The 11,171-nt window shown below is 42.4% G+C and overlaps 1 protein-coding gene across 5 annotated transcripts; it reads right to left on the bottom strand.

Moving 5' to 3' along the window:
• Positions 1-493: 493 nt before the first annotated feature.
• Positions 494-11,129, bottom strand: mfsd8 (major facilitator superfamily domain containing 8). Of its 5 annotated transcripts, none has more exons than XM_048971370.1 (13): positions 10,778-11,129; positions 9,317-9,405; positions 8,909-8,952; positions 6,362-6,602; positions 5,975-6,088; positions 5,079-5,223; positions 4,932-4,990; positions 4,228-4,333; positions 3,507-3,641; positions 3,317-3,420; positions 2,750-2,976; positions 2,003-2,244; positions 494-1,918 (listed from the first exon to the last, which is right to left on the bottom strand). In XM_048971370.1, the coding sequence occupies exons 1-12, from the start codon at positions 10,834-10,836 to the stop codon at positions 2,038-2,040; spliced, it is 1,530 nt and encodes a 509-aa protein (XP_048827327.1). In that variant the 5' UTR covers positions 10,837-11,129; the 3' UTR covers positions 494-1,918; positions 2,003-2,037. The 5 variants fall into 5 exon arrangements, with proteins under 5 accessions (XP_048827327.1, XP_048827326.1, XP_048827325.1 ...); XM_048971369.1 differs by having other exon boundaries at positions 494-1,969; positions 2,033-2,244; XM_048971368.1 differs by having other exon boundaries at positions 494-2,244.
• Positions 11,130-11,171: the final 42 nt, after the last annotated feature.

Genomic DNA, 11,171 nt, shown 5'->3' with positions numbered 1-11,171 from the left:
TTGAAAGTTAAGACTAAGTTAAAACTCTGAGCTGTTTCTTTGGCATTTTAACATGTAGATTTGCTGTTAATTATCCATCTCTAATTATCCCTCATTTCTATACACCTTCACAAACCACTGATATTTATTTTTAATTATGCATATTTTTGTCAAAGAATTTTTGAGAGGAAATAACTTGAATGTCAGTTACTGGAGTTTACTGTTATTACAATTCTAATTCATATGGATTGAGTTTTAACTTTTACCCTGGAGGGTCACGGGACCAAATCCCACATTTATCTAAATGAAAATCCCTCCTGCAGGGCTCTGTAGTATGTGATAGGTGACCCTACAGCCTGGACTGGATAGGAAGACAGGACACCCTCAGTAAACCCTAACATACACAGCAATTCCTCATAAACAAAACATGGCCGTTAGCAGCCATTTTGGTAGTGTGTGTGAAGGTAAACTGTCCTTGACTTAGCTATGACAAGAACAATAATATGAAGCAAAGACCAAGGAACAGATTTTATTGATGTATTTTATATTAATTTTAAACAACACAAAAGCAGCAGATTTTTTTCTTGACAATATCAATTTCAAATATCCTTTGTCAATTCATGTGTCAATGCAATACATTTAGTCTAGTTGCCATGGCCAGCTCTGTACAGACAGAACAGGCAGATTCCCAGGGCCCCCAAATGACCTGCATTGGGAAGGACGTTCTCTCAGCAGGGGGGGCTCCCAAGTTTTCATAGAGCCCCTGAAAAAGTTGCAGTGATTAACCTACTTTGACATTATTGTATTACATTGACAGTATTACTGGTTATACAGTGCTGTGCAAAGGCTTAGGCAGTGAAAAGAAATGTGTAAAGCTGTTTATCTGGGCAGTAAGTGCATGTTTTTCTCAGAACAAAAAAAAAACAATGTAACATTAGAGCATATGCAAATTAAGAGTAACGATAAAAATCAGTAAGAATTTCTTCTGTTGTCCAAAAACTTACTGATATCTAGCTGCATTACTAGATAAACACCATTTCAGATCCTAAACCTCTCTTCAGTGACACCCCAGCCGTTCCATGTATTTACCACCAGCTCTTATTTTTGTTTATATTTTTAAATAAACATATCACTTATACACTATATATACTCTCTCTCTCTCTCTCTATATCTATCTATCTATCTATCTATCTATCTATATATATCGATATATATATCTATATATATATAGATATATATATATATGAGAATGAGATTTTGATTAGCTATACAAGGTGTGCTAGTGGTCGAGTGAAAAAACACGTGGGTGTACTCCAAAGGTGCTGGAAATAATTGAGTAATTTAGGTGAGGTTTTGAAATGGCTAAGCTAACACACTCTGACAGGCATAATAGCATTGTCTTACATGAACGTAAGGATAATTTAAATGTCAATTTCTTTGGCTGCCTAAGACTCATGCACAGTACTGTATTTACTGAAGGGTCTCCATTAATACTTTGTGCAAAGTTACATTAGTTCAGGTTTTGAATGTGAAATCACACTCTAGGCAAAGGTAAGCAAGCAAACCCCTCAGGGATTACAGTCCTTTGGATCGCCCACAGTATAAACCGTGAAGATGGCTCCCCTTATCAGATACTGATCATCGGCTGGCTTCATAGAGGCAATCACACTTTCGCCGGTCGTGTAGAACCGACTGTACCAAACATTTAAAGAATCAAACAAGATCCATCAGTACCATTAGATAATATGTCGTGTCAAATGTTTGACGTTGAGATTCTTCCAAGATTTACCCAAGATGAGGCGGAATCAGGAATCTCTCAGGGAAAGTTAGTGGTCGTTATTCAAACTTATCGTGCGACATTCAGCTTCCTGGTGAGCATCCCCCAGTCCTGGACGGCGTCGGTGCATTAGGGGCCTCTGGGCTGGGGATGCCACTGGGATGGCCGGGGATGCCACTGGGACGGCCGGGGATGCCACTGGGACGGCCGGGGATGCCACTGGGACGGCCGGGGATGCCACTGGGACGGCCGGGGATGCCACTGGGACGGCCGGGGCGTGGCTATTCCCGCATCCTCCCGTAGCGGACGGAGAAGGCGATGAGGCGGCGGTAGGTGCCTGCCAGGAGCAGCGTAGCTGCCAGCACGATGCCGCAGATGAGGCTGAAGGCCCAGCGTGGGCCCAGGCTGGTGTAGAACTGGGAGACGAACACAGGCCCCAGCGTCCTGGCTCCACTTCCTGAGGCAGTGAGCCAGCCCATGTAGACGCCCTGGAGGTGGGAAGTGGAGGTCAATGCCTTTCGGTCACAGACCCCTGCAGCAGTTTTAGCTCCTGAGAAACCATGTATTAATGGCAAACTTTGCTGGAGTAGACATTGAATTCAGTACTATTACATAAAACAAAAACACAACACCATCCCATCAAGGGTGTATCGCTGCTTATGGCTCTATCCATGGAGAGCCGATGTGGGTGTGGTTTTTGGGATGGCCTCTCAGTCAGCCAATAATAGTGGATTCCAAGGACTGGAGTTGAGAATCGCTGCTCTATTATTGGCTGATTGAGAGGCCATCCCAAAAACCCGCAGCCACACCGGCTCTCCATGGATCAGGTTCCCTACCCCTGTTCTAGAGTAAAACAGAAAAGCAATGTTGGTATATGCTGCCAGTATGCGACACTACCTGTGTTAGTATGAATAGGGTGTTTTAACCCCAGGTTTCCTAGCTGATATCTCCCTTGGGTAGATATGTAACTGGATGTTAAAGGTATGACCAAACCTGGGGCTTTGGGCCGAGTATCTTGGAATAGAGGGTGTAGGACATGACGTTGCAGGCGGGATACCCCACCCCGATGAGGATATCGGCTACGATGTATTGTGCCAGCTGAATGGCAGGGGTGAACTGGCACCAAGTCTGTTCGGGGGGGCAGCCTATTGGATCCTCTGATGAGTTGGAGACTCTCCTCAGAGTGGGGAGACCCTGGTGGGAGGAGCTATTCTGGAGGTCTGCGCCCAATTGGAGGAGATTGGACCGGACAGGAAGAAAAGGCAACAAGTACTCAGGTCTCTGATTGTTTAGTGGTCACATGACATCCTGCTTGAATATAATTACATAACATACAATTACAGACTGGTGGCATGTTAGACTTTTATTTAAAGAATGGAAGCTCATCATAGCAACAGGGTGAAACCGTTTCATTTTTTCCCCCTTTTTTCCCATTTCAAGATAATCATTTCAAAAGGATATCACCCTTTCCCAAGGTCTCCTAGAAATGTTAAATTCTAACCTAGCAGTTATGTTGCTATGCCGAATGCATCTTTAAAACTCATCCCCAGACAGCAGTACCTGACCACTGGATCTTAGGGTACTCGTTTCCCCAGGGTAGCAAGGTGAAGAACCCACAGAATATTATGATTAATCCACCCAGCAGCACTGGCCGCTCTCCAATCCTGAAGGAAGAACACCAGAATCCTCAGGTGGCATGATTCACATACAACTTTTTCTTCATCCATCACTCCAGGTGGCCTGTACTCACCTCACAGATATGATCTTGACTAACAGAAACACCAAGATGGACTCAAAGCCAATGCAGGCCAGGATGATGCCATTGTAGAGGACAGCCTGTCTCCTGGTCCAGGCAAACATGTCCATGGACAAAGGTGTGGCGATCCTGCAGCATCAGGACAAGAGCAACACACTGACCAATGGACATCTGCTACTTTAATAACCATACAAACAAATCATACTCATGAATGGCTGATTCTTAATAATCTGTGAGGAATGAACTGTGAGGAAAGAAGCTACTCCCCCCATGCAAAGTGGGGGTCCTGTCCACTTAATAGCAGTCAGCTAGTCGTGTGATTAATTTGGCTTCAAAAGCCCAAGCTGGGGCAGCGAGTAGGAGACGAGGGGTGACTGTGGGTTCACAGTCTGCGCCTGAAGGTTGCTGGTTCGCTGCTCATATCACAGTGTGTGCTTCCTTGGAGTTTTCCTTCTTTTTAAACGCAACGAAAAGTAAAGATCCACTGTTGCATTTTAAAATTTATCATTATCTCATACACAAATGCAACCCATAATCTAAATGACATAAAATTATAGCTAAACAAATTAATTTTAAAATAAAAAAAATAAACAAACACCTGACTGTACATTTATAAAAGTATCTGGAACATCAAATAGTTAAAGTTTAACCAAATTATATATGCACCTCTGTATACTACATGAATTTGGAGACCAACGTGTGAAATATGACTTACGTCTCAAAAACAGCAAAGATGAACAGAATGATGAAGAAGAGGATGTTTGAGGTCACAACAGCGATTTGGTCGATGCTCCCTTCTTCAGTCACCAGATCCACTCTCTCTGAGAGACAGACAGATAGAGAATCTGGTCAGGCTTCCTCTGTCCGTTTCACACAACTTAATGAAATTAGTTCAGTATGAGAAATTGGTTACATATGCCATGTGCTTCCTGTATCATACTAGGGCTTCTCGATTATGGCAAAAATTATATCCACCATTATTTCAATCACTGACAAATTCACGATTATTTAACCGATTACTCATTGACTTTGGAAATATCATGCCTTTATTGAGCTGTAAAACCCTGTCTTTTTAATGGTGGATTTCCTTGAACTTCGAATATAATTCAACTGAGAAACAAATAAAAAGGAGAGAAAAAACAGGAGTATTACTGTGAAAGGAAAAGCAGCACAATTATTTTTTCTCGATTATTTTGTCCTCATGATAGTTGGAAACCAAAATTGTAACTCGATTAATTTGCAGAGCCCTATATCATGTGGTCCAAAGACATGCGGCTAGGTTAACTGTTTGTAATATGATGCGTGCCCTGAAATGGGCCAGCATCCCATCCCAGATGCACTCGTGCCTAGTGCCTTATGCTACCTTAGATGGCTTTCACCAAAACCACTGGTCAAACCCTCGATCAGTGACCGGCGTACCTTCGGAGGTGTAGTTGATGGTGCTGATCTGTCGTCCCTCGTCGTCCACACTGTGCTCCCTAAGACACATAGAACACAACCACGATCTGCAGCGAATCCACGGACTTGCACGGCTGAGGGCATCAGCGGAAAGCCCCGGCCCCTCACCTCAGAATGAGGATGACACATAGAATATTGATGACCCCGAAAAAGGCAGCCAGCAGAGCGGGGGTCGTGTACATGTTCAGCTGCAGGTCGATGGGCCTAAAGCACACACCGGCTTCTCCAATGAAGGACAAAGCGGCCTGCAGGGCTGCAATGCAAGAATGCCTGTTTTCAGTTCCCTTACTGGGGTCTAATGGCTCTGATGGAAATACCCTGACCCACATTTACTCCATACACAAAAACGATCTTGTCTACAGTATGATCCCAGTAGAAGGTGTGCAGTGCAGTGGCTTTACACCTCTAGGGTGGGGTGTTTAAATTCTACCTCTGCTCTGTATGTATGCAAACGGCAGGGTCCATGTCTCTGTATGGTCCAATCATATGCCATTAGGCTATTTTGCATCTCTAATTTGCCTTCTTTGTTGTCTGTGATGAACATCTAGAATGTAGCTCTGTGCCACATGGGATGGGCTCCTGGGGACCCCAGATCGGGAAAACTCCCTGTAGTATTACAGGGCTTTAAGCCTGCTTCATTAGCAAAAAATACCCAGGTTTGCTTTTCAATTGAAATTTCTGATGTCTCTTAAATGGCGAAACCTACAGGGAGGCTTTTCACTCCCCACAGCTTTGCAGCTGGGCTTCTGTTAAAAACAAACCAACAAAACAAACAAAACAAAACAACCATCCATCCATCCATCCAACCAAACATCCATGTAATGAGGTGTTGCACTTATATTTCCACTTAAAGTTCTATAAATGAGTAGAAAAGACTGAGCGACAGTGAGTGACAGTGCTTCTTCCAGGCCACAGAGGTCAGCTGCACCCTGACAAGAGCCATTTCTTCCCCATGAATATGCAGAAGCATGACGTGACAATGTGAGCACTGTCCGGTTCCCTACCTGGGCCCAGAATAAAGCCCAGGGCCTGGCAGGCGCTCATGTTGGCCATGGCGCTCGTCCTCTCCTTCAGGGACGTGGCTCCGGCTACGTAGGATCTAACAACTGCTACGTTTCCTAAGTGCACAGAGACAAGAGCATCACAGGTGGGGTCTGTCTCACACATCCTAGATTAATCACCTTTCTCTTCCCTGACACCTCAAAAGGCAAAACCCTGGGCACTGCTTATGTAACCCAATTCACAGTATAACACCAGATCAGACAAAATACCATCCTTCGGAGGGCACTGTGGATATTTACATAGTCACTGCACGCAGGGAGAGGTGTCACATAAACCGGCCCCTGTTATATGACCTCAAAGCTGCCAACCCAACAGAAAGCAGTCGTTACCTGCACCAAAGCCGACGAGGACCCGGGAAATAAGCATGTAGTACTTCCCGTTGGAATGGAATAAGTGCACGTAGGCATACAGAAGGTTGGCGGCCACGTTGATGAGTATGGAGCACACCAGGGGCTCTTTCCGGGGCCTTCTATTCGACCACCAGCCGAAGATAGGTGACGCCACCATCTGGCCCAGGCTGTAAGCAGCAACCACCCAGCCCAGGAAACTGGCATTAGCACTGTCATCTATCTGGACAGGAGGGACAGACGGAGAGAACATCAACAGCCAAGCTCATCTTCGGAAAAGGCCATAACATTGACAAACACAACATTCAGTTCAGAGATTTGAATTCATATCCAGAATGTCATGGGTTCAAAACCTGTAACTGGCAGTGTAATCATATCTCATACCGAAAGGCCCTTAACTTGAAACTTTTAAGATGTAATTCATAAAAAAGAGGGAGGGGATTAAAATCTCCCATCTGAACAGTCCAAAATCATTAAAAATAGATTTAAACGTTAAGGATGGGGGGGGGGGGGGTCAATAAATCCATCCAGGCCAAAGAAAGGAACCTTAAAGTTAACTCACAACTCCTTTTGGGAGGGAGTGGAGTATGTTTTGAGTATAACTCATTATAGTATATCAAATGTAGTGTAAATTATGAATAAAATAAAGATACTTTGCAAATTCATTTTAAAGACACTCCTAAATAATTCAACCATAATTCTTAGTTGGAATGCCCATTCATTTGAGCTTAAGGTTGAACAACGCTACCATGTGGAAAAGGCTTCTGTTGACCCACTGAGAATAGCCAGACTCATTACAGCTAACAGCAAAACACAGCTGCAAAATAACGGCTCACTGGTGTGCAGTGGTGTGCAAAGTGATGTATTCGAAGACATTACTGAAGCTGTTCTGGAGCTATGAGATGGGCCAACTCAATACCAGCTCGTCGTATCTAATACAGTAGCCACTGAAGGTATGTTTCGATTATATGTTTATGAGTAAAAATCTTTGTTTTGTTCGTTTTTTCACAGTGAGTTTTGCCTGCAATGCAGTTGATTCATGTGACGTTAATGAGGAACAAAGAAGTCGGCTGAGGTTTCTGCCGGGACAGATGGCAGCATGTAGCAATTAAACATTTTAAAGTAGGATATCATTAAGAATTAAAAGGGTAAAATGGACACAAAACGTACTTCTGGAGAAGCGTGACAAATGCCTGTATGCACTTTGAAGTTTGAAGTTCTGAAAATGTTTCTCTCACAGATGTTTCCGGTGGTATAACAACGAATCAGGTCAGGCGTGCAGTTTTTAAAACTGAACTTCACTGGCCTATTACTTCTCTTTTCCTATTTCCTACAAGACATGACACACTTCTCACCGCTTACATGCTACGATTTGTGCTGCGTTGCTCACTGAATTTGCTTAGTGTAACATCTGTAGGCTGGGCCTTCACCACGGCCTGGGCAGTGCCCCTATGTTTCCACACAAATGGATCCCCCTATGGACATTCCTTCAAAGAATAAGGCTGTTATCCTATCTGCTCCATTCTGAGCCACTCGTACGGCAGCATGTCAGGGTACGAGGAGATGGGTTGGGAAGCATAACAGTAACATGAGTACATCTTGCCCTAAACAGCATGACTGGATGACACCGAAGGGGGGAAAAATTTAGTGTTTAGGATGGAAAAGACCAGGAAATAAAGACCTCAAAATAAAGGTGTGAAAAGGATAAGAACTCATCGGAATGTCTAACTAATTTGGGAACTTCCATGTCAATCGAACAGATTTTAGACGAGGTCCCCTTTTTAAAGTTTCCATATCTTAGAAACTAAAGAAGATAGATGCCAAAAATATGGTTCTCCAGTTGGGTACAATGACATTATTTACCTACAGTACGAAGCCAGTCCAGCATGGTCAGTAAGAAGGCCTCCATTGATTTCATATAGAATGGCCACATATGGTATTTAGCCAATAACAGCTAAAATATGGATAATCTGCTTATCCATCTATTCATTTATCTGATAACATTATCAAATAACATTTTAGGTCAAACTAAAGCAGAAATACTGATACTTCTAGAGGAATCTCAAACACTGACAACTGCATTTATAATTGTTTTTTTGGTGGAAGGCTGCCATTCATCGTGGGGACAAAACTGGCCATTTAAATGCAGCACGGCCTGTTGTGGTTCCAGTCTTAAATGTTAAGCTTGCTTGGTTTTTGGAATATCGTATCTGACCCAGCAAGACATTCACCTGAAAGTCAACAGGCCTGCAGATCACAAGAAGACCTCTATGTCAAGACTTTTAGACTGACACAAAAGAAGAAATTCAGAACAGACTGAATAGGATGATATTTTACTGTACTTTACTTTTTATTTTATTTACTTTGTATTTTTTTCATTGGTGTTCGTCAATTAGTTACTATACTTCACATTATCAGAAGAAACTCATAAAACCTAGATGAAAAAGTACCAAATTTAGATATTTAGAAGTATTTCCTGGTAAAACCAACGCTAAAAGTTCAACACAAAAGCAGGAACGCAGCACTTACCTTTTGAAGATAGGGCCATATTGAGGTTATTACAATAGAGAATCCTGAAGAATCAAGACGGAAAAGGGAAGTATTGGCATCATTACAGTAGAGAACATGACATGAATTCATTTCCAAGATGTAAATGGGGGTAATTCAGGGGCCCCAGATGTGGACAGGGGGCCAGAAATGTGCCAGCAATGTGGGGGAGAGCTTTTCCCAGGGGGCCCAGGGATTTCTGAAGTTGCTGCTGTCTGGGTGTGGTGGGACCATTCCCTTCAAACACTAAAGACCTCAGTGCTGAATGAGAGACAGCCAAAACCGAAAGAGGCCAAAGGCCTTACCAAGGTGAAATGAAACGCGTCTCAGACAGGCAGATTGCAGACATAAGAATTGAGGAAAATAATGAAGTTACTGTAAAACACTTACCAACACTACTAAGGAACATCGTGAAGTACATGATTCGGATAGACTTCCATCGGCTGCTGTACTCAGCCAAATCTTCTGCGATATCAGCACTGGAAATGAAAGAGAGAAGCTGCAGGTCCCGTGATTTTCACACTTCAGCTGCATGTGGTTAACCAGTGAAATACTACATGTATTGGTTAATTCATATGTGATGCCTTTGAGAAGAGGCACAACTATAAGTCTGTATTTGACACTACAGCAATGTCAGTGACAGTAGAGTATCAGAGGAGCATTTTATGTTTACATTTATTTATTTATCGGATGCTTTTGTCCAAAGCTGTGTAGGGGCCGATATAGGCTGCTATGCTGAGCTTCCAGTGAGTGACCAGAAATCACTGCAAGACAGCTATGGGGAAACAACTATACAAACACTCATTTTCGGAATCAGAAATGCCATTAACTTGTCACTAAGTGTGAAGACTCAGATGCAACATGCAGTCAATGCGCAAATATCTTCAAAATCCAAGCGAGAACCTGGCAAGGCTACATTCTGAGTGCAACATATAAAAACTGCCAATAGGTCCACTCAGGTTTATCTATTAAAATCTACCCATCCAGTATTCCAGTGAAATTTTAAACTTCTCTCTGTGTAATGACATTTGCTGATAGGTAGAACATTTACTTTGGTACATCGTGCAGAATACCACCATTCTTGTTCCTCATCAGACACTTCTCTGTCTGAAGTTACAGCCTGCAGGTAACAAGTACCCGTGTGTTTATTCACAATATTTTCTGAGGTTGATCTCATACTCGGAATTAAACTGCTGTGCCATCTGTAAAAGTAATTTCTGTGAAAATACCGGAAAATACCACTTCCAAAAGGGGGGAGTTTTTCTTTTTCTGAGCAGCAGAACTACCCATAAAAATGCCTTTGATAGAATTAAGACATTTTGTTAAAACATTTCACGTAAAGCCACGCCACCTTGCAAAGGCAGATGTGGTATAATATTAGTACGATCGACATTAATGGCAGAAATATCATTTTCAGGAAGTGGGACACAGTAGTCAATAGGAAATGTTTATAACATAATATTGCTATATCGCCAAGTGCATAGTTTAGTTTTCCACCCTATAATTAAAGTTAGACATTATTTACATTAAATTTAGTCAAAATGAAGCGACAAACTACAATAGTCCTATTATAAAAATGAATCCACGGCTTGTTGGGAATATTACAATTAAACTGGCAAAACATGTCGGTTTAAAACAATACAATTAAAATATTAACATGTAATATTGCAAACACTTAAGTATGACAACAGACTGCCCTATAGATGATTACGCACTAAGAAATCGTCATACAGATGATATATGAATAGTATATCATTTTACGTTTTGTAAGTGTTGTATTATGTGTTGTTAATGGATGTGGTTAGGATACCATGCAATGTTTTAAGTAGAAAAAAACCTGGATTCACCTACCTCCCAACATCACCTTTTAGTAAAGGTGTGCTCTCGTCAGACTCCAGTGACTGAGACATTATTCCTGAAATCAAATTTGATCTCTTGCGAATCACCCAGATCTTACACCTCAGGGATATCTGATTCCCACTGCATAATGCTGCTCAAGTTGTGCAATAACATACGGTTTACAAAGAAAAAAATAGAAATTTCTACAGTCGATGAATGACAGCTCTGCTATCTAGTTGAGTGACAGCTCTGCTATGTCGAAGGCTCTGGTGTTAGTCAGCACATTTCGTCACTAGTAGGAAAGCTTCTAACTACAAAATCAGACTTACTTCAAAACCGCCATTAAGCTTACCCATGTCACGTGGTGTACTTCCGGGAAAGCATATCTGTGATGCACTTCCGGGAG

The sequence above is a fragment of the Brienomyrus brachyistius genome, chromosome 12 (assembly GCF_023856365.1).
Source record: "Brienomyrus brachyistius isolate T26 chromosome 12, BBRACH_0.4, whole genome shotgun sequence".
NCBI lineage: Eukaryota > Metazoa > Chordata > Actinopteri > Osteoglossiformes > Mormyridae > Brienomyrus > Brienomyrus brachyistius.
The sequence above is the reverse complement of the archived record's forward strand: the minus strand, read 5'-3'. Positions and strand labels throughout refer to the sequence as shown.